The sequence below is a fragment of the Melanotaenia boesemani genome, chromosome 1 (assembly GCF_017639745.1).
Source record: "Melanotaenia boesemani isolate fMelBoe1 chromosome 1, fMelBoe1.pri, whole genome shotgun sequence".
In the NCBI taxonomy this organism is placed as follows: Eukaryota; Metazoa; Chordata; class Actinopteri; order Atheriniformes; family Melanotaeniidae; genus Melanotaenia; species Melanotaenia boesemani.
Window position 1 is genome coordinate 22,744,348 of NC_055682.1, and position 24,653 is coordinate 22,769,000.

Sequence of the window (24,653 nt, forward strand, 5' to 3'; positions counted from 1 at the left end):
TGTGCATGATATATATATATATATATATATATATATATATATATATATATATATATATATATATATATATCACTGCTAGTATTTAATACCCTTCAGGTATGGACTGTCATGGATGATTGAAGGAATGAATGAATATCTGCCTTATCAAAATAAATAAGGATTCAGGTGTGACAACCAACTTTGATGCAATGCTGCATCCATTGCTTAATTAAAGGAAGCTAACCTCTTCAATGAGTGTGCACTGCTCTGCGACTTTTAAACATGCTTTACATAACAGAGGCAGCCTTGTCTCATTACACAGGCCTGCAGCGGGGTAAATAAGGTTAAACTGGCAACTTGAACTTTTTATCATACAAAAAATAAATGAAAGAAAGGAAAGAAAATTACATAGTGCACACCTTATTTATAAATTCTGTTTGTGATTAAATTTTACTCAGTATCCAAAGTTTCTGGCTGCAGAGTTATCTAAGACAAAAAATGCCTAATGGACATCTACTTAAGCCAGTTTATCACAATGACCAACAGCAAAAGTAAATGCGTTCAAAGGGAGAGCTGGAACAGGCAGAGGCAATATCTTCAAGGCTCATCAAGCAGTGGAAAAAAGAGCCTTTGGCTCTGTTTTGTTTTCTTTGATTCTGACACTGAACTTTGTTAGAAAGTGTGAGACTTGCCTTCAGGAGAAGAAGATTTCCTCAGAAACGTGTTCACTTGTGGCTGCTGTGTTTGGGGAGTCTTGCCAAAAAAAACAAGAAAAAAAAAGGAAAGCAGATGAATAATTTCAAGTCAACATTATGATAAATAACTAAAGACGTGCATGTTAGGTTAATTGCTCACTAAATCCTCCCTAGGAATGAGGTGAGTGGTTTTCTCTCTGTGTTGGCCCTGACAGACTGGCAACCTGTGTCTTTCGCCTGCTATTTGCTGGGACAGGCTCCAACTTCCCTGTGAACCCTGAACTGGAATAAGCGGTATAGTAAATGAATGAAGGAATTTAATTTCTTCAAAACAGAAACTGTATACCTGCCAGCATGTTTTAAAGTAAATGAGGAAAACAACGAAGGGCTTCACCATCATGAAAGTGATGATGAGATGTGGCTTGTGATCAAATGGCTGTTATTTTACAGCAAAATGACAATTAGTTAAAATTCAGTAGCATCACATACGTTTGCTTTTTTGATTGTTCTAATGTGACATAAGAATAAAAAACTTGTCAAATGAAATCAAATCACATTTTATTTCTAAAGCATCTTTCAAACAAAAGCAGCGCAAAGTGCTTTACAAATAAAAAAATAATTTTTAATAGATTTATATAAAACACAAACCTTCACACACTCAAGTATAGAGCAAGGACATACACCTGATCATACTCTCTTTCACACACATCATCACACCCCCCACAGCGCACATATACAGCGCCCACCCCTCCTCCACCCTTATCTACATAAACATAAATTCTGGCTCCTGGTTTCTGTCTCGTTAAGTGAAACATCAATATAAAAACATAACTGGAGATAAGCATTTGGCTTAATGCCAGATTGAAATCTGGCATCAGATTAGTTTCTTTTGTGGAGACAAGGCAGGTGACATTGTTGAGTGACATGGATACGTCTGCTTGTGGTGGCAATGTGGGTGTGCAGTGTCATTAAAAGGTTATACTGTTACATGGCTCAAAGCAAGCCCTGCTGTTGTTTGGCCTTGGATACACTTGCTTCAGTGTCAGTTGCACTGATGGATGCTTTGTAATTCATCTTGAAATTATGTAAGCTTAACTTTACTTAATATGGATTAGACAAATTAACATGGATAATCCCTTTTATGTCTTAACAATAAGGTGCTGCAAGATTTCATGCTTTCAGTCTAGTTTGAGATTAATCATACAGTAAATGGCAACATGAACCTCTCAATGTGGAGGCCTGGTGCTGGAAAGAAATGTTGCACAAGCTTTGCATCATCCTTAGAACATGATGGCTTCCAGAGATCCACAAGCAGACAAATAAAGCAATTACACAGTAGAAGGATCACCAATCTGAAGGTTATAGGCTAAATGTGCGAGAAAGAAGTGGAACCACATACATGAAAAATGCCTTCAACAGGAAAGTAAATATCTTTTACACTACCAATTGACAACTTCATGTCGAAACAACATATTTTCTAAAATGATAAATACAGTTCACGCAATGAGGAAGGTGCGGTTCCCATCCCTCGTCACTCATCCACCTGACGGCGTTTTGTAACTGACACTTCACCGGTTGAGCATGTTCTACAGCATTTGGTTGTCACACGAGTGTCTTATGATTTATTGGCCTCCAAGGAAACAGAAGAAACATGAAGAACATGAAGAGCATGATGAACTGATTTATCTCTGCACCTCTTCCTGCCACAGTGTGACAATATGTTCAGTTACTTCAGATTCATGTGTAATCATCTTCTGATATTTGACATATGCTAAGTTTTGGATAGTTTTGCACCTGTAGTTATGTTTGTGATTTAACTTGCAAAAACAAACAGTAACAAGAGTGCACATCAGTGGTGTGCCGAGAAGGCAAAGCCACGTTTTCCTGCTGAGAGTCCTGTCAATGAACAGGTTAGAGTAAGGCAAGCTTATTGAACTGAGTGCTCAAATTCTACAGATAATGACAAACAAATATTCTAGGGAAAATGGGCTTTTAGTTGGTAAATTCAATTAGGTCTTTAATTAAGCTTGGGAATTAAATGTGTGGGATTTCTAAATACTTGCAAGCATGAAATGTGATGATGTATGAGTACGCAGATCAGAAAAAAAACAGTGATCTGTAAATTAGAAAGCTGTTAATTGGAGCAACTTAATTTAAGACAGATGAATTGATTAAAAGTAATCCAAACAGCTGAGCTTGTTGGGCGAGGATCCCATTCAATTTTAGCAGTAAAGTAATGTCTGATGATTTAAATGAAATGCAGTCTAACACCTTGCAGAGACCTGACCATATGACCTATGATTATCAGCGGTGATTAATCTTTGTGTAGACTGATAAACCATGTGATTATAAGATAAACTCTAAATTTGTATTCATCACATTTGAAGTTCAGCAATCGGCTTCAAAGTATGCCATCAGAAAAACAGAATTATGCTCTCACCCAACAAGACTACAGGTGGATTTATGGATCAATGAATTGAAAGGCTGACAGCTGTGTTTGGACTGTTGTTTTATCAACAATAAGTTTTTATGCTTTCCTGTTACTTTCTATGCATAAGAAACCTAATGCAATCCAACAGCTATACAGTAACCTATTTTCACTTCATACGAAAGTCAAAGCACACACACTCACACACACACACACACACACACACACACACACACACACACACACACACACACACACACACACACACACACACACACACACACACACACACAAATCCTCAAACTTTATTTTTAAAGACAAGCGGTCTAGAATTGCAGGTCCAGAACTGTTTTTAATCTGCGGGTCTGCAGACACACGCTTATTGTCTGTTTCAGAGTGAGCCAGCAGTTAGAAAATGTCCCTATTGTCGTAGCAACGTCAACAAGTTGGCCAAGGGCAATTGTATGTGTAACATTGGAATAATGCACACACATCTCCCAGATACAGAAATAGTGATTCGGAAGAGCAGGATGCGTTCACTGACCCATCCACAGCTTTTAATGGTTTATAATGGACGTCAGTGATTCAGTGCTGTCAGTCGGTGTTTATACACAGACATGTGTGTCAGCACGCCTCTTTACACACACATAAATGAGTAAATATACATTAGAACAAAAAAAAAATTAAATCAATTTTATTTATTCCTGATATTACCAACTAGAACTTATGATCTCTTTCACAAAGGTGTCCGGGTGAAGAGCATCACACGCCAAAATAAAAGCAATGATCAACACTGAATTACAGTTTGATGCACCAACATTAACAACCAACAAACAAGCTAAAAATACACGCACTGTCCAATAGACATTGTTAGTCTTTAAAGATGAAACAGAGTGAAGATACATTCCCAAATAAGAGCAGTATGTTTCCTTGTGTACATGCCAGCCAACTTTGACACACAGATCACAGTGGTGGTTTAAAAAATTGCAACCTGTTATGAACCTCAAACACAGTGAAACATGGAGCTTAAAGATTGTACATATTTGTTTGAGGCCCTGCCATAAAGCACGTCGCTGCAGTCAGGAGAAGGTACTACTAATTAAGAAACAGGATCTATTAGCCTAACCTAGTTTCAACCTGAGCTTAGAAAAAAAAGACAGATGAAAATCAAATACAATTCTTACAAATAAATCAGAGTTTCTGAGTGTTTACTAATGTGGCTATGTGTTTGGAGCACTAATTATTATTTTGCTATGCCTTTCCAATTAAATTTGAACTTTGTGTGTATGTGAATATGTGTGAAAATTTCTAAAGTAAAAGAAAAAAAAAACAAAAGAAGGAAAAATCAAATTAGTTATTCTTTCAAATAGAAATTGAGCTAAAATATAAAAAGATCAAACTGGCACAAAAATATTACAAAACAATCAAACAGAAAATTATAAACTAATATGAGATCAGCTGCTATTTCACCAGGTTTCAAGTCATAGCTAAGAACACCTGTGTGTCTGCCTGAGGCATGTGAGGCTATGTGACACCTTCAGATCAGTGTCTGTGTGTGTTTGTTTTATCCTGAAGTCGCACGATGAACCATGTGAGACACAAAGTGAACTGCCACAGAGTGTTATCAGTCACATTATCTTCAGGAGTGTACTTTAGTCTTCCGTCACCAAAAACAAGCAGACCGCCTGACATGCTTGTATCTGGGCTTCATCTGTCTGCACTGTCACTACATGTACTAGGCAAAAGTTATTAGAAATTCCTTGATGGTTAGTCACACTCTGCAGACTGCAGCAGATGCATCAGATCTAAGGTCAAATAGCTTGACTAACATTTCTTTCCCGTCCAATACAAGTCATCTAAAATGGACAATTATTTCTAAAGGTGTGGCTTTGATCTTCTGTCACAAATTACATAACACAACACATCATAATGGAGAGCTGAGATGAATAATGAGATGTGTAATGAACAGTAGTTTCATTTGGAGCCAGTTACTGAATGTTTTTTTACTTGTACTGTTTTCATGTTAGATGCTGCCCTGCGATGGAGTGGCGGCCTGTCCAGGTGTGCACGGCCTCTCACCTGTTAATTGCTGGGATAGGCTCCAGCTTCCCTGCAACCCTTAATTGGACGAAGCGGTACAGAAAATGAATGAATGAATGTGGAGAAGTTGTCAAAAGTTTGTACTTTAGGGCTTTGGAAAATGATTGAAATCTTACAGATAAGAGAAGAGGAACAGGCACAATGAATGTCTTTTTGAATGCACATGCATCATTTGTCCTTTTTCAGTCTGTCCAGTTTCAGTTCTTGTACTTGATGCCGATTGACAGGCCACTTGAGACAATGGTTTAACAAAAAGGAAAAATCTTGATATGATGTGTTTGAATAGCTGAGGTGCATTTATCAGTGTCTTACTTATCTGAAGATTGACAGGAGGCCCTAATATCTCCAGGATGATCATTCCACTGGCGCGTGCTGCCATGGTTGAGTGTACCATACCATGTGAGTGAAACATAACTAAGATGCCTTCAACTGATTAGATCTAAAACCCCCATCACTGCTCCTCTGTCACATGTTTAACCACCCGAGGCCTGAAATATTTCAGAGCAACATTATGTCATTTCTAAATTTGTGTGAAAGAGCTATTTGTACTAATTGCTGTGAAATCAGTTGTGATCTGCATGTGCAGTGTTTCTTACAGTGTTCAGTGGCATGAAAAAGTTGAGTTAAAATTTGTGTTAATCAGTAAAATAATGACCAGCTTTCCAAAATTCACAGTTAACAGTGACACATTTTGAGTATTTTATGCATTACTACTTTTTGTTACTATGTTTTATAGTCAAATATAAATCAATGTGTCATGATTGATGGTCAGTTATCTTTATCTGAGACTTTTGAATCTGTCTCCACTTTTCTGCATTTTTAATAGAGGAAGAATGAGATTGTATGTGACTAGGTGTGCCTCCAGCATTCAGTACAGGCCATGGTTATCTTTCCTGAACCTCTGCCAGCATGCACAGAGAAATGTCTTCAGATAATCCAGAACATGACGGTGCATCTGGTGTTTGAACAATCAGAGATGACACATCTCTTTATTACTCATCTAACTCCACTGGCTCCCCATTGCTTCTAACACAAAATTGAGTCACTAATGCTTGCCTACAGAGTTACTGCAGGGTCTGTGCTCAGCATTTTAAACTCAGTCCTGTCTGATGTTCCTTCTCAATCTCATGTTCTTTTAACAGACATCAATCTAGACAGTTCTCAATTGATGAAATGAGCTACCAAATGCTATCGAGCAAGGTGCTGGTGCAGACTCTCAGTTAAAGAGGTCACAATAATCTTTAATGCTATGATAGCATGTAAGTGGACTAATACCAGCTGGAAAGAGAAGCCTTTTAGATAAAAGGTGAAACATCAAAAACCAAGAAAAGAAGTTGTTTTGTCTTCTGTTCAAGGATTGGGGGTTATCAGAGTGGGAGTGTCCCTCTAATTTTTCAAGAATGTCTTGAGGATCAAGGTTCTGGATAGCTAAAGCTCCCCACCTGTATCCAGCTCTTCCCTGTTTCCTGTCTATCTCTGCTAGTAAAAAGCGTCTGCAGCCAAAAAACTTTTCTGAGTATTCTTCTTTCTGGGCCAGAAATCTGTCTTCTGTCATTTAAAACAGATTCAGCAGTTCATTAGTACACTAGCGTTGCTCAGAGACAGAGGAGTCTGCAAATGTAAGTGGGGGTTTTGATTTTCTTGTTTCAGATAATCTAGAACATGATGGTGCATCTGGTGTTTGAACAACCAGAAATGACTCATTTCTTAAGTTGAAACATTTTATTCATATTGGATTACAATGCAAAATAAAGTTTACAGTGTAATTCAAGAAATAGCATTGCAATCTGCTGATAGCCATTTCTTTATTACTCATCTAACTCCACTGGCTCCCCATTGCTTGCTGGCACATTGTGAGCTGTTATGGAGTCCCAGACACCAGCTTGACTGCCATTGTTCATGTTAAATAAACTTTTCTTTATTACATTACAAACTGGGGACACGCCCATACTTGCCCTCTCATTAGTTTTTTCCTGCTTGGCAGCTGCTTACTGGAGCTCATAGTGGCTAGTTGCTGTTAAATGGTTTAAGGACTCAGACTATTTTTATAGTTTTGAAATTGGCATCCCCTAAACTTTGCTGAAAATAACTGTGAACAGGCCAAAGCCCTTACAAGCTAATTACAGTACTTGTTCTTTAGAGCTCAGATATCATTGGATGTCCAAACATTTGCATTATATGCTTTTACCAAAAACATACACTAATCCTGCTTATATTGCTACAACTGTTTAGCATCATGCCTTTAAGAGATCAGTTGATCTTCAGCTAACTTGCTGTTGGTATTTTGTGCCAGGCCCAAACATTTGCATGTCACTGTCACAAACAAGGCTTCTTTTTACTTGAAGGTGTTTTGGGCTGAGTGAGTGTTTAATTTGATGGAGCCTTAAGTAAGACATTGTAACTGAGCCGCATTCCTCTACTTCTTTAACAGTCTGATGCCTGACTGAGAACTCTCTGTATCCAAAGCTTTGCAGTACGTGCTTTCCATCACCTGAGAGGAGCTGAATGATCCACAGCTGTACCACTTCAGCTTGTCAACATTCTCCTAATTTTCTGTGGTGTACTGTTTTTTTTCTTTGTGTGTGTGTGTGTGTTTTTTTTATTGCCAGTGTTGTCAGAGTGTTTGCCTGTGAATGTTTTATAATAGAGCAGAAAAAAATGAGATAAAAAATAAAAACAAAGTTTTTAGAAAGCCAACATCTGGGTTATGGATCACCTTGTAATAATTATCCAACTTGTGAAGAAAACAACAAATAGTTTAGAAAAATATTATATGATCTCAACATTAAATTCTTTCTTGTATGAGGCCAGTGGACTCAGCAGGTTAACAAGTTATTCTTTAAAGCTATGACCACGTCTAAAAGACACGTGAGTAGAAATAATCTTGAAGACAATCATGTCTCCTAGTCTCTTCCTACATTTAAACCTTTATAATCAATTTAATGAAAGTAACTGAGTCCTACTTGGACCTTTATGAGATAACTAACAGAACTGAATCAGTCAGCTTGATGGAGTTTAGTTAGACTATTTAGATTTTGCTGCCACTCTGAGTAGTGAGAAAACACTGAAAATCCAACAAGTCTGACCTGAATCTTTTTTTATCCACCCTGTAAATTAACCTCATTACTGACACAAGATCCCTCACACATCATTGTACTCTGTACCAGTTAGAAGGCTGGACATTGTTACAGCAAGGAGTCCAGTCAACTTTTTATTGTATAAAGCAATACTTGGTCAACTTCCATCTTACTTTGGCACCTTATTAACCTTAAAGAATCATAGCTATTACATCCTACAATCACAACGCTCCATTCTGCTTGATATTCCACACAAAATCTTCTCAATCAATGATTTTATTACAAAGCACAAACTTAATTTCTTGTTTTTAACAGAAACCTGGTTAGACATCTTTCTCGCCCTTTAATTTTTCCATGAGGTTCCAGATTTTGTTAAAAATTACATGAATTTTTCAGTAATATGTTTATTCATTTATTTAATTTAATGAATTAAATCTTCCAAATGATGCAGGTGAGTCGTACTGTTTCCTTCAGCACCGTGGCCAGCAGCACTGTTTGTTGCGTCCACACAATGGCCATCTAATAGGTATGCTTCTTTTGTGCTTGTTAAAAGAACTTTCTGCCCCTACTCCTAATTAAAAAGCTGAATACAGTGGTTAGAGGAAGTTTTCTTTGGCTGTAACCATAATTTTGTTCACACTGTGTTAATATTTATGCACGAAAAAACATATGAGACTACCCCGAAAGCCCCTGCGTAGTTCGAGCCCTGCTGATGACATACTAATATCAAGCAGACTATGGTCTATCACTATATATAAACTCTGTGCCAGAATGTCCTTCAGTTGAATGAAGACAAAACTGAAAAAGGCAAATAGGTTTTGGGTTCTGCTGAAACTCTCAGCTGTTTTAAACCAAGGTTAAAAGCTTTTCTAATGGCTTCTGTCTTTTATCAAAGCAATTGTTAATTCCTCACAATGCAACTTTTTTTCATGACATTCATCTTAATTTAGCTTTTTGTTTTTATTTAATTTCTTTCAGTTCTTTTTAAAGTTGTTTTAATGTACTTCTTCATACTTCTTCTGCAGCCAGCTGTAATGCTTTTACTGTACATTAAATGTACTATACAAACAAGCTTGCCTTACCCTCTCTTCATATCATGCTACATAATGGGGTTTAGGACAGTACCTGTATGTTAAAGCAGGAAAACAGATAGCACCTGGAATGTCCTTTGTGCTGAGAGTCAGACAGTCATGCCCAACACATGATGAATCCTAAAACTGGAATCTCTTTGGTTAGATAATCATCAAAATTTGAAGCAAGCAAGAAGTTTCCAAGCAAGGACGAAGCTTGTCAAACAACAAGCGGACAGAACTATTAGTGTTCATTGTACATTTGCACAGAAAATGTCTATTTCTGCAACTGTTATTGGTTTAATACTTAAAAGATGGACAGATTTGCAAGCTGAAGTTAAAAATTCATTAAAAAAGACAATAATTTAACGAATATGTTTTTCTTCTAATCTTTTAGAGTCTCCTAATTATAAAATAATGCATCAAACAGTGTTTCAGTTGTAATTTTCCATCCAGTGTTTTTTTAAAATACCTTTTATTTATGGGAGATTCTTTTGACACTCATCCACTAATTCTTGCAAATTTTTATGTAAAGGGGCTGTTGATGTCTTATCAAGACCTTGACTTTGAGCCACTTAGTAGTCTGTTGTGGATTTTGAGGTTAGTTTAGTATCAATGTCTTATTATAGAAATCATCCTCTTAATTTTTGCTGTTTTGATTAATCAATTTTCTCATAATCTATGTTCTGTGATTAGCTTACGTGCTATACGTGGAGATATTATGGCACAATAAGGTACACACATAACGCTGTTATTTTAGTTTTATAAGCAGGAGGAAGGTTGGTGGATGCTGCTTATCTGCAGACACTCATGCAAAATATCACTAAATTGAGATCCATTCAACTTGTCAGCATTTCTTTTGCTTTTGTACTTTGATGATTAGGTTTAGATTGATGCATTGAATGCATAGTTAGGACTAGAAAAGTACATTTTGCTATCTCATTATTTTTAGATCTGAATCATGACAATAGTCATCTAAGAAGATTTTGGATTTCGAGGCTGAGCTGCATTGCAATCAACCAGTTGTTCTTATTTGCCTTTCATGGAACTATATAAGCAGCTTTCTCTCACTATTCTTAACATACAGTCAGCTTCTTTGAGGTCAGTGCTACTCTGATGAGTCCTAAATATTTCAAATTTGCATCGGCTGTTCTTTTTATAATGAACATTGTGAAAACTGTATACCTCAACAATGTGGTTTATAATCTAAAATCTTGCTTAAAATGCAGATTTTAATTTTTTAATCTTAAATGTTTTCTCTACCGATTACTTATTGCAGTATTTTCTAATCAAACATATCCAAAGACACCTAAAAATCATTTAGCTGTACCATGCATTGATCTTGTCTGCAGTTACAAGTGTCAGTGTCTCCTAGAATCAATACAACCTCCTAGTGTGTGTGAAACATAATGTCTTGGGTTCATGACATCCTGAGATGAAGTCGTATCTGTTTACAAACTAGGGATTGCCTGTTCTGCCTTCATATAGTAGATGCAGTAATTTCTTTACTTCCTGCTACTCATTTTAATGGTGTTACCTGGTGGTGAATGTAAAAACAGCAGATAGGGAGTGGTTTACCCCCCAACAGGTATGATCAGTCCACACCTTTCCTCTGAATGGTGAAAACTGTCACCACCCCACCACCCCCCCTCACACACACACACCTGCAAATATGTATATAAAGATGCTGACACAGAGCTGAAAGTCACAGACAGCAGCCAGCCTGAAGAGTATCAGCATCATCATAAGAATATCATCAGGAGAAACTCACCAAGATGGGGAACTGCTGCGGCGGTACAGGAAACTTTTTTGGCCCACAGAAGAACACCTACATGCGTGTTAGTCTGCCGGCCGTCTGCTTCGTTTGGCAGATTGCTATGATTGTGCTGTTTGGGATTTTTGTACGGTATAATGCGGAAGCCGATGCACACTGGGTTGAGACTAAAAAAGAGGAGAACATCACCAGTGACATTGAGAATGACTTCTACTACAGATACCCCAGTAAGTACAACAGGAAAGTCACCTTCCAATACCAGCAGCAGATTTGAATGAAATATTACTTTTGTGATCCTGGTGCTTTAAGAATGTCAGATCGATTGACAAATGCATTTTATTGGTTGTTTTGTTAATCTATGTTATGCTCAATGCCAGAAAATGTTGCAAATTTGTATTTGCTGAATTGTCAGGGGTCATGAAAATACCATAAATTACCATTACAATTGTGTGATGCTGAAACAACACGTTTAGGAAAATTACTTCTGAAAATTGAACATTTGAAGCATTGTTACACTCATGTATATTACTTATTGTGCTCCAACAACTTACTCCCCCCTCCTAATTTCTACAGGCTTCCAGGATGTTCATGTCATGATCTTTGTTGGATTTGGTTACCTCATGACATTTCTGAAACGCTACAGCTTTAGCGGTGTGGGCTTCAACTTCCTGATTGCCTCTTTTGGTCTGCAGTGGGCTCTTCTCATGCAAGGCTGGTTCCACTCCCTCGACCCCGACACTGGAAAAATCTATATCGGCATTGAAAAGTAAGTGTACTTGCAGTTGGGTGCCAAGTGTGACATAAAAAAATGAAACCACGTTCTTTTAGTTATCAGGAACAATGATCCTTATAAAGAAATATTTCCAGTAAGTAATCAACTCTTCTTCTCTTAAACAGTCTGATCAATGCAGACTTCTGCTGTGCCGGCTCTCTGATTGCCTATGGGGCCCTCCTGGGCAAAGTAAGCCCTGTCCAGCTGATGGTTGTCACCTTATTTGGTGTTACACTGTTTGCTGTGGAGGAATTCATCATCCTCGAACTCTTTCATGTGAGTCCCATCAGCCACAGCTATACCATAGGGGGCTAAGTTATATCCCCTCAGTGAGAGCAGTTATAGTTAGCAGTGATACAATTTTATGTCTCCACAGTGCAGAGATGCTGGCGGCTCCATGGTCATTCACTGCTTTGGAGGGTACTATGGTTTAGCTATTTCCTGGGTGCTCTACCGACCAAACCTCAACCTCAGTAAACGCCTCCAGGGATCAACTTACCAGTCTGATGTGTTTGCAATGATTGGTAAGTGACTACAATTCACACTTTAACACTTTTGCTTCCTCATCCACCAGTGTTTTGTTTGTTGACGATTATGACTTCTTTCTAACAGTGGTTTGATTGGTATCCTCTCTTCTTATAGGGACCCTGTTTCTGTGGATGTTCTGGCCCAGTTTCAACTCAGCCATCACAGACCACGGCGACGCTCAACACAGGGCAGTCATCAATACCTACATTGCCCTCGCCTCCTCTGTTCTCACTACAGTGGCCATCTCCAGCATGTTTCAGAACAAAGGAAAACTGGACATGGTAAGGCTGCAAAGACTGAATAAAGCACAAATCAATCCCTCAGTAACTCCACAAGCAATGTGGTAACACCCTTGTAGTTCTCAATGCTAATATGCTGTTTTACCTGACAGGTACATATCCAGAATGCCTCTCTGGCAGGAGCTGTTGCTATGGGGACAGCATCAGAGTTTATGATCACACCTTATGGCTCCCTAATTGTGGGTTTCTGCTTGGGAATCATCTCCACCTTTGGCTATGTGGTCGTAACGGTAAGCCTGCAGTTCTTTGCCTCTGTGGTTTCTGTTGCTCCAGACGGTGTGTTAGGAGGAAACAGTATTACACAGATACTTTGTGCCAGTGGAAAGTACCAGGATTATACAATAAGTTATTTTTGGTGCAGTTACTTTCATTATTAATGTAAAACAGAAAGGTGACTAAACCCTACCTCAGAGAGAAAGGTTACTCTAAGAACTACGCCAATTATTACTTGGAAGAGTGGAAATGGAATATGTGAAAGGATATTTTCATTAATATTTAACAAATTACCTTAACTCAGTCGTTCCCACACTTTTTCTGCAGGGCCCCTTTTTCATTGCCAAAAATAACATCAAGCCTAGCTACGCCCTCTACGGCATAACTCTCGGGCCTGCCGCCTAGTTTGGGAGCCACTGCCTTAACTTAAGTTGAATAGTAGAAAACAAGTAGATACATACGTGGAACACATTATAACCACAGCGAAAATCTACATCTAACCAGTATATCACTGTTCACTGTTTTCAGCCCGTTTTAGAGCGGTCTTTCAAGCTTCAAGATACATGCGGTATCCACAACCTTCACGCAGTGCCGGGCATGCTTGGTGGCTTCATAGGTGCCATCGTCGCAGCAACAGCTTCTGAGTCTGTCTACAGTAAAGAGGGGTGAGGGATAGACACAAACACATTTAAAACCTGAAATTCAAAAACCTGACCAGACATGTTTGCTGATTTATCACAGTGAATGTAAACACGCTATTGCATGAAAGCACACACCCAGTCATGAACACATTCACAGTTTCTGCTTCGATTGAAGTGACTATGCAAAATCCTTCAGAAACACATATATACACACATATATATATATATATATTGTGTGTGTTTGCTTAGGTTAATAAAGACATTTAACTTGGAAGGCAAGTACCAAAACAGGAGTATGGGAACGCAGGGAGGCTTTCAGGCTGCTGGCACATGTGTGGCGATGGCATTTGGACTCATCGGAGGAGCCATTGTTGGTGAGTTTGAAAGTTTTCCACTGTACTATCATAAGTTTCAAGAAATCTGTAATCTATATTGTCATTAGGGTTTTGTGGTTTGTAATAGTTTTTCAAAGATGTTAGGAAATGAAAGAAGTTTGAAATGTTTCCCCACCAAAAAATGGATATAGTAATAATCAGTCACAGTGTCTGTGTTTCTCTGCACTACAGTTACAAAGATGTTCATTTTTCTCAGTTTTCCTTTAAAAACTAAATAAATAAAACAATTAAAATATTTTACCACGGCCAAAAATAACAAATTTAAAAGGCTTAATGCTTTAATGAAGCGCCTTATATATTTCTAAAGGTTTTATCCTGAAGTTGCCCATCTGGGGTGATCCTGCTGATGACAACTGCTTTGATGATGAGGCCTACTGGGAGGTAAGACAGTGTTTTCTGCCACTAGATGGCGTACTTGCTCTTTGATTTGCCCGCTCTAAAACAACATTATGGCTGCAGCTTCCTGAAGATGAGGAGACCATCCCTCCTGTCTTGGAGTACAACAACCACATGACCCACAAGCATCACGAGATGTAAGCTCATTAAGAAATTTTGTATTATTGGCTCCTTCCTGTGAAGAATATTTTGTTAACTGTGACTTTCATCTTCACATTTCAACAGGTCAGAGTCCAACTTCACTATGGAGCAAATTTAGAGCCAAGCACTGGGAGCCCAAACCCATTTTGTTGGGTTGAACTTGATGCTGCTGAGAAGCAACATTCATTTATTAAGATACCATAAGAATGAACAAAGATTCTCTGACACTCCTGTTTGGCACCACTTACACCTGATACATTTGTCAGGCTTGTCGAATTATCAGATGCCACAGATTAAAAAAAAAAATCTAATATATGGGAAATAATTCAATCTGAATGCTATTTTAATTGCTAAATCAGATTTGTTTTCTCATTGTGTAAGTGATGTTATAAATTTGGTTTGGAAAAGTAATGTTCTGTTTCCAGTCTGTATGATGTGAGGTCAGAGATGCTGTGTTTATGTACTATAAGCTGATTATGATACTCTGAAAACGTTTTTTTCTGAAATGTATTGTGATTTCATGAGTAAAAGTAAATACCACATTTTTAAGGCCTATAACAAGCCTTTAAATATAATATCCTTTGATGAAAGAAGAGTCTGTTAAAAGCATTGCATAGTGTAGTGCAGGCATAAAAGAATGTGTTTATGAATCAGAAGTATTCGTGTTGTTAAATTATGTTTAGATTTTTTTTTCTTTTATTCTTCTTTCCTTTTTTTTTTTTTTTTTTTCTTTTTTGTTAAATTAGATTTTGTAAGTCTTGCTGTTTGTACATATAATTTCACCTTTATCACACACTATATGTTTGGAAACTATCTGACTCTAAAAACTGAAGCTCTGAGTAACCATGATACAGCTTCTTGTTGAACGTTACCTCCAAGGAGCTCAAGAAAGTGCATTACCTCATCAGTCAATCTTTCTTTTTACAAAAATGCATTGATTACTGGCCTCACTAATAAAAACGTTGAGGAATATATAAATATATATATTAATCTTTAATTAATATTTTATCAATGTCAAATATATAAAAGGAAACATTTATAATCTTTGTGCAACTGCTCAGTTAAAAACATTTATGGCTGAAATGTCATTTTAAATGAAAAACAAAAAGCTCACTTGGCACATTAAGCAAGAAAATGATTATGCTCATCTGGCAGGTTGTAGTAGCTGATGCAATATTTCAGACAAGTTGTTCTGCTACAGTTTTGAGGGTGGATGCTCTTTTTTAAAACAGCAGTGCACAGTACATGATGATGATGATGCAATCACAGTGTGACTGCATTGCTAATTAGCAAGTTGCATTGTATCATTGTTACAAATGAAAATGTTGCTTTAACCTGGCTTTTTTTTCCCTCTTTACATCCAACCATTGCTTTAATTTTTTTTTTACACAAGCAGTCTTGTTCAAAAATATGCTGAAAAACTGGAATAAATTATAGTCATATGAGATTTTGCCTCTGTCCATTAATAACAACCCAAATACATGAGCAAAGAGATTTATTTTTTGCATCCATAAATACTGTAAATATGCTCTCATGTGTGACATGTTAAAAGTAACTCTGTCCAATATGTATAGTGAGTTAGTACTGATCATTGTCTACTAAGATACAATAAACCCACTCATACAAAATGAAATCTTAACCGATTGACATGATTTTTTCCTCTTTGAATTGTGAAATAAGTTTGACTGTTCTGAAGCTGTACTGCAAGATGACATTAATGCAAAAGCTGTGCAGCATGTTTTCACCCACAAAAGAAGAACAAAGGACAGTTACTGTATCATCGCCAAGTTGAGGAAACATGGTCACTCTTTTCTTGATTAAACTTCCCCTTTACACCATAAGTTGGAGCCATGAGGAGAAAAATGTGAGTGCATGCAGGTTCAACAAATTTGCTCAAAGTAAATGTGTGTATTTGCATGGGTTTAACTTGGCCTGGGGGAATTTTATGATAAAGGTGACAAACACCATATTTGTAGTCAAGCAGGATTTCTCAACATGTACACAGCACCATCAGAAAGAGGACATCATTTTGGAAGTGAACATCAAGTCACCTGCAGAAAACCCTCAAGCAAACAATCATGCACAGAAACAATGGACTGGTGAAAAAGAACAACAGAATGGCTTATGGAGTGACTCAGGCAGAATCTAGACCTGAATACCATCCAGGGTAAATGCAGGGAGCTAAAGACTAGAGAGATGGAAAGGAGGATGTACGGTTTATACTTTTGCAAAAGAGGAGTTGCTCAAAAACCTGATGATACACAAGCTTGCTAATAATGACAAAAGATTAGCTGCAAATATCTAAATAAAGTTTTCGCAATTAATTGCTGATTATAAGTTACTGTATTAATAAATGTGAATGGTTTTAGACAGAGCCTTTCCATCTTTTTAGACTAGTAGAATGGGGGTTCCACATAGCTCAATTTTAGGCCCTTTACTTTTTAGTTTATATGTTGTATGTTAATGATACAGCTATTTATGTCTGCCAAAACCCCTGAGATAGCACCACAGGTATCATATAAAAAAAGTCTGCTGTGTCAGATTATAAAAAGACAGTCTCAACATCTTTTTCAATCAGATGGAAAGTTAATGAAAATTAGGTTTGAAGAAAAAGAGATAGAAGAGGTCAGCGAGTTTAAATCTTTAGGTGTGATTTTAGATTTCCAACTTAAATTTGATGGACATGTTACAAGGCTTTGTAAAACTGTCAAAATGCACCTAAATTGTTTCCATTTAATAAGACCATACATATCTCTCACTGCAGATTATACACACGATGTGTGACTATCTGGGGTCAGGACAAAAAATAAATAAATAAATAAATAAAAACTACAATCACACCATTAAGGTCCCTTTATAAACAAGTATTTAAAATACTGGATCAAACAACAGTAAGATGGCATCATTGCCTCATCCTGAGGAAACATAATTTACTGAGTTTTAACAGTTTTGTTAATTTCTTGTTCATAAAATTGGTTTTTAAGTGTGTAAACAAGCTCAGATCAGAATTAAGAAAGTAAGTAAGTCGAAACTGACTTGTAGAAACAACATTTGAGCCATCATCTTTTTCAGTGATAGGTATAAAATTATGGAATGCATTACCACGGAAACTCTAGAAATTGACAGAGCTCAAGGTTTGGACAGGCATACAAAGGAATGGCTGAAACTGTCTGTAAACAATAAATGCAATTATTCTACACATGTAAGCACACACACATGCGTACACAAACACATTCACACACCTTAATTTATTTATTAACTGTCTTTATCCTTGTGCTGTGAGGTATCTAAGCATAGCATTTGTATGGTACACACTTAAGTCTTTACCATATAAGGTTCTCTGTCCCACAGACTGGATTGACACAAGAGCATGCATTCCATGCAAATGAGCATCCTATAGGCAAACTCTATGATTGGAGGACACAGGACTGAGGAATTTTCTTTGTTTAAACCCTATATAAGACAGAACGACACATCAGGTCTTTAGGTCTTCGTTCCGGCTTTGGGATCTCCAGATTTTGCTGCAGAAATCTGTTTTAATGTCTGAACTTTTGTAATAAACTTCTTTTTATTATTCAAGTCAGCGTCCAGAGACGTTTTTGCCTGAAAGCCAATTTTTCCACATCTCCTGATCAAGACACATCAGCTGTTTCCTGTGTTTGATATACTTTATTGTAAACACAGATTTTGTTGAATGCCTTTTTTAATAGTTTGAGTATTTTTAACACAATACTGTTTTATCTGTTTAGAAAGTGTTGTAGAAAAAGTACCAAGAGTTTGGAACAAGTAAAAGTGTATAAGGTTTGTTACAGGAAAATTATTGAATACAGAATTACTTGCAAGTAATTGAGAGTAGTCGTCCAGGCTCGTGTGAAGTCGTGAGAGACTCTGGGGAGGCAAGAGGAAAAACAATAGTTGTACATTTTTGTAGAAGGAATCCTCCTTCCTGAAGACCTTGGGTGGACACACAACTCCAAGAGCTGGCGTCAAAAAACCTCACATAGTTGTGTCTCCACCAGAACCAGTCTGACTGAGGGTCTGGGGCAGGACCAGATAAAGCTCATCTTACCCTCGTAGTGAACTTTTAACAGAGCATGTATATGAAGAGAATAAACATTAAAAGTGAATTAAACCATGATGAGTAAAAATGTACAATATAAAAAGTGTAATATAGTAACAATCAGTGTAAACACAATTTATAAAAGAATATTGTAAAAGAAGTAATTATAGTTTATTATAGTAGATTATAATATTGTATATAGAGCATAATAAGTAAAATTTCTTCCACAAAAGCCTAACCAGGGACAGGGGTTGCAAATTAGTCTTGACTAGAAACCTGTATGCATGCAATTTACTTTTTAGAATTTACTGAAGCTATGTATTGTGCATTGGTCCCTTTTTAAATTAAACTTGGAAATAAATAAATAAAAATTTATATTCTTTCTGTAAAATCTCATGTTTGTTAATAAAATGACAAATATCTGTTACTAACATCTTTAACACAATGTCTAACTATTATCTTTAAGTTGTTTTCTTTGTTTTAAGATAAAAACTTATTGATCACATAGAAATCCAATAAAATCCTGATTTGACATGAGTTTGAATAATTTTGGACTCTAGTTGCTTTATGCTCAGGCTGATTTTGCTTGATTGGCTGTGTTGGCTGTTTGATGCATTTCCACTACCCACATATGTTGTTTTGCTTAAAATGAATTTGTTTAAAATGATTTTGAGTGTTTTTGTGAATTAAAGACACAACTCTAATTACTTTACTCTCTACAACAACAGCCTGAAGCTTCATTCTGCCCCGACATACGTTGTGAGTCTGGAGAGGCTGAGATTGTTAAGCCAGCTCCTTGAGATCATTGTGGGCACACTTGCTGCCCTGAGGCCTCTGACCTTCTTGCTTCCTTTATTTTGATGATAATGAGGCCTGAACAGGTCAGTCAATGGGATCATCTCCTGACCAGTCACTGTGACATTAATGAACTCTAAATGCACTGGCTGGACGTGTTCTTCATGTTAGCTTTGTTAAGTCCTCTGCTGGTAGATGTGTTATTGAGTTAGGAGGTAATAAGTTAACTGTGGGGTTAAAGCACCTCTGGTATGACCTTAAAGTCTTTGTTACTGGTTCACTAAAACATTATCTACATCACCTGCACTGTTAATGTAACGACAGATATTATATGCAGTCAATGCCCATTCTTTTTTTTATCTGTTATCCAAATTCAAATTTTTGTTTATCATTTTTACAGCAACACATACATTTAACAAAAACACAGATAAAATGGCACATACTGTGGTTACAGCACATCACTTGCAAAACCATTTATATTTGCAAGAAACCATTAGTTATTAAATAACAAATGACAAATCGGACTTACAGAGGGCAAGATGTGCTCCATGTAGTCCAGGGCAGAGTACCAGGCCCCATTTATCAAATGAATTTTAACTCTATAGGAAGACAAATAACAGTTTAATAATTCAATATTTGACCCATGTCAAAGCAGATTAGGTATGGAATACAATGAAAAAATTTAAAAACTTTTTTTCCTCTTAAAAAAAAAGAAAAAAGAAAGAAATGATAGACTGTCAGAGGTAGAGATCAGGTAATCAAAAAAACCTTAACAGCAACATTACGTGACAGATGTTCAGATCCACCGATCACATTTTACACAAAACAACATAAATGCTCAGCACAACGCAGATGTTTCCATCATGCTTTAGTCACTCAACAAACTTCCACATCCCAGCCAAAGAGGAACTGTGATGGAACAATCATGCACCTGTGGTTGCTATGGTTACTATCTTGCTAGGCGCCGTCACATCGCTGGAATCATGGTAGTGGCTGATTCTTGCTGTGTGACACCTGACACATGTTCCTTTCCTCACTTATCATTGGATAGCTTTCTTATGTCTGCTGCTACTTCATTAGTTAATGACTTCGCACCAAATAGCATGATAACTTAAAGAATGTATTATTTTATTAAAGTTATCGCAGTATTTGGTGATTACATTCACATTATATATAAACACACACACAACTTGCCAATATCTCAAGAGATAAGTTTTCTCAATGCAAAAAAAGCACATATGGGAACTGATTCTACTTTTCATAATTTTGTACCCCTATAAAAAATAACTGTTAAATAATAAAAAATAATTAAAATGATATTGAAAAGTATATAAATTAAAATGGAAAGACTGGATGGGAGGGCCTGACTCGTGAATGGCCGGGCCTTGCCCACCGGGGCCCGCCCCTAGAGTTGGTTCTGGCTCCACGGCATGCTTAAAGAAGAAAAAAAGTTATTTGGCTATCTTTAAATATTACACATATAAAATAATAGAAAGCAACATTAAAAATTCAGGTAATTAAAGTTTTTTACACTTTCACATCTACTTATTTTGTAATAATAAAAAAACTTATTCTAAAATGCAAACAAGACTTAACAGTTATAGAGGTTTAACTCATATACATTTTTTTTTTTTTTTTTTTTGTCATGAACTGGGTCCATTATCTTTTCTCTGGTCTAACAGAGCTTTTCCAGTGTTAAAGGTTGATCCTGACTGCTGAAATAAAACATGTTAGTACAGCAGTAAATTCTGGTTTATGAAGCCTATGTAAGCATGATCCAAGGCCCAAAAGACAATGCTGACTTGATTCAAGCATTAGAGCGTCCAGCCAAGCATCTAACATTTCAATTATCTTACTCCTAACAGGGCAGGGGTGGATTCGCCACAAGTTAGGCCCGTATCAAAACTCAAGGCCTCATCAAAAAGCCTTTAGACCTTTAGATCTGCATCAAAATTATACCATATCTTTTACTGTATGAAGTGTAGCAGCTTTGCCAGAAAACAGAGCACACAAGAGCTGTGTGTTACATGTTTTAGCTTTTTGGTCATTTATACTTTTAATTATCAAGAATACAACAAATAAAGATTAAAATCCAATTCAGTTATAATAGCCATTCCTATTAAATTTAGAATGATTAAAAGCATTTTAAAATAATAACATTGGGATCCAGTAGATACTACCATTTAAGTTTACTTTTAAATGGCCAGAGAATCAAAGAGTATATATATATATATATATATATATATATACTCATTTGTTTTGATAATGTTGAACATGACTTGAATATGGATCAACAAAGCAAAGTCTGATTCGGATTATAAATCACTTGACCTTCTTGCAAAACACTACCAAAGAAAAACTGAGTTTTTGGGTGGATTCATAATAAGTTGACCAAATTAGTCTCTGCGCATTATTGAAGGTTTTAGTCTTAATGAATGTGATTTGATTCTTTTGGTCATGTAATTGCACAATGGATCTTGACTCAAAAAAGCGTGTTAAGAAATTGTTCAAATCTTTCTTGATTACAGGATCCAGAAGGAGAGTAGAGGCACTCAAACAGAGATGTGATCTCTTAAATTACTGTGCTGGAGGAGTTTGAGGGACTTGATGCCAATGGAGAGTAAACGCACCTCCTCTTGTGAATCATATGACCCTGGGGAGAGTGTTTGTGAAACCACTTGGCCTGCTATTGTCCTCCTGGGGCTGGCCTCCTCTGAAAAGCTGCAGAAAGCCTGTAATCAGATTAAAGGTTGCTGGGAAGAGGAGGAGGGACTTTTAAGGACTACCAAAGAGGTCGTGGAAGTTCTCTAATCAGTACCTGCCATTGAAGTGCAGAAGAGGGGCTAAATAACGCAGTGGGGGGGTTGAGGGAGCCAAGCCGGGGGACAAATTGGTTTGTTGTTCGAGGAGGATAGTGGGACAATGAGGGAGGGGAGTACAATCAGTGAGTGTAGAACTGAAGAGAATAGGTGCAACGGGCAAAAGGAGGAGACTCCAAAGGCAGCAGCCTTGTCCCATATTGCCCTGGCAATTATATCACCTTTTTGAGCTGATTGACATGGACTGAGGAGTCCATCTGGGCTTATAGGTGAATGGAGAAACCTGCATTTTCTCACTGTCCTCAAAAAATTATTTGTTCATACCACTAAGCAAGATATAAGAAGAACTTGTGGTCTAAGTAAAACTCATTAGCACACCAGTAAAAAGCTTCTGTGAAATTTTTGTTATTTTATAAAGTTCTTTCAGATTAAAAAGAAAAAAAAAACAGCGCAGGGCGGACTGTGGTGCAGCCATGGTGAGCTGTGATAGTTTGTTGAAAGATAACCTTGTAATGGACCATCTCACCATCTCTGTCCTGCGCCTGTAAAGCTGATATCACTTCACAAGACACCCTGCTGGTTGCAGTGCTCCACCAATCTCTCAGTTGGATCCTTTCTGTCATTGTGATTTCTCATCTGCCTCAACACCAGGCATCACTAAAGACCAATCACTACGTTTTTATCGACTTCACAAAAGTCCATTTGTTGGGGTCAAAGAGGAAAGTCTCAGGGGGCAGGACCTCTTAGTTGGTACTAGTGAGGAGGGGAACCAGAGAAATCACCATTCATAGCCAAGGGAGTGCTTTGATTTGGGCACAAAGGCCACTGGTTCCCTGCTTGGATTGAAAGAAGTAGAAATCAGAGCTGGTTAAAACATGTGAGGGGTCTAAGCTGAATGGTTGAGTTAATTAGCTGCACCTGGCCCTCAAAGCCTGAGTAATGCTCAAGAAATAATATTTGATTATTGTTGTACTGATAAAACATTAAATCCTGTGTTTATCATATTGGTATAAATTTTGACAGACAAAGACTTCAGCTACAACATATATATATATATATATATATATATATATATATATATATATATATATATAAGTTTATCTCTCTCATCTAGAAATCTCCATCTAGATGTGTTACGAAATGTCAGTAAATTACACATAAGGACTTTTTTAGAGCAAAGTTAGTAAAAGTGAAATCAAAAGACCAAGCGTCTCCTCAACTTGTCAGCAATCTCACTGTATTTATAAAGAGAGTAGAAATCAAATTCTTGGAACATAAGGATTCAATGGTACAGATACAGAGAGGGAGAGAAATGAGCTACTTATAGAAAACTGCTCATAGAAACAGAATTTTTTGTTTTGTTGTTTTGATCTGATACAAATGTGTTTAAACCGTACATTCACATCTCAGTGTGTATGTTTGTTGGAGTGAGAAAATATTATTATTATAGATATGCTTGCTTCTAATTTAAATAATTTTCTGCATTATCTTTAAATCTGGTTTAAGAGTCTTAATTTCATTATTTTGTTAAACTAGTTAGTTACACTACAGATTGTGGGGTCAAGATTATGTTGGGTATTTCTTTAAAAATCACTAAATTAAGTTTTTACTAATTCTGTCTCGATGAAAGGAACCTATGTAGATTAAAATGATCACATTTTTTTTTATCAGAATCCCAGACTGAACTCATGGTATGTTTTATATAAACTCCCATCTTGCATGGCCAAAAAACCTTTTACTGTTCATGGACAGTTCTTATATCGGTCTTTAGGGTTACTGCATGTATTCAACTGAGCATTCACACTCTACACTCTTTTTTTACAGAATGACGCTACTTCATACTGCTTCAGTTTTCTTGATCTGCAGCTTTTGAATCGCCCTAACACACACTCACACCATTGCAATACCCCTAATATTCTGAAAGTATCATTGCTGCTGTAGACAGTAACAGATATCCATGAAGAAATTGTAATTGTATAAACACATTTAAGCATTTTGAGTAGTTTGAATGTCCATGATATTCAGTTGAGCTTACAGATATAGCTCAACCTGGCCATTTACCTGTACCAGTATAGCCAGATTATGCTATAAGTATGCTTAAGTAAAGAAAATTTGTTACCATATACATATATATATATATATAAATATTACTGTCCAAAGCCGTAATGATACTTTAGTTGAATTGCAGTGGTATTTATATCTGACATTTTGTGCACCTATACAGGAGCTACTCAGCAGTTGAAGAGATGGAAGGAAAAATTACACCATCCTGGGATTGGCTATAAGGCCCTCTGTGACTGGAAGAGAGCAGTGGAAAGTTGCTTCTTCTCATACAATTACAAAACATAGTGGATCCTATCCAACTTGTTCCTTTTCCAAGCCTGTCACAGGATTTTAAAATATGTTGAAGAAAGAACAAGAGGTAGATGGCTGTTTTTCTGCTTAGGAGTAAAAGCATGCTCATGTTTTAG

General features: G+C 36.9%; 1 protein-coding gene across 1 annotated transcript; it reads left to right on the plus strand.

Moving 5' to 3' along the window:
• Positions 1-11,063: 11,063 nt before the first annotated feature.
• On the plus strand, positions 11,064-15,953 carry LOC121644536 (ammonium transporter Rh type C 2). Its single transcript, XM_041992561.1, has 11 exons — positions 11,064-11,350; positions 11,697-11,889; positions 12,021-12,171; positions 12,272-12,419; positions 12,538-12,704; positions 12,815-12,952; positions 13,464-13,600; positions 13,826-13,950; positions 14,279-14,352; positions 14,431-14,504; positions 14,593-15,953. Exons 1-11 carry the CDS (start codon positions 11,125-11,127, stop codon positions 14,624-14,626), a joined length of 1,467 nt encoding a protein of 488 aa, XP_041848495.1. The 5' UTR covers positions 11,064-11,124; the 3' UTR covers positions 14,627-15,953.
• The last annotated feature ends 8,700 nt before the right edge of the window (positions 15,954-24,653 follow it).

Bases quoted from the DNA above. Each gene is read 5' to 3' on its own strand.
- LOC121644536 (XM_041992561.1), top strand. From the start codon at position 11,125: ATGGGGAACTGCTGCGGCGGTACAGGAAACTTTTTTGGCCCACAGAAG. The intron at 12,172-12,271 runs GTGAGTCCCATC...ATGTCTCCACAG, and splicing joins TCATCCTCGAACTCTTTCAT to TGCAGAGATGCTGGCGGCTC. The intron at 14,505-14,592 runs GTAAGCTCATTA...ACATTTCAACAG, and splicing joins ACCCACAAGCATCACGAGAT to GTCAGAGTCCAACTTCACTA.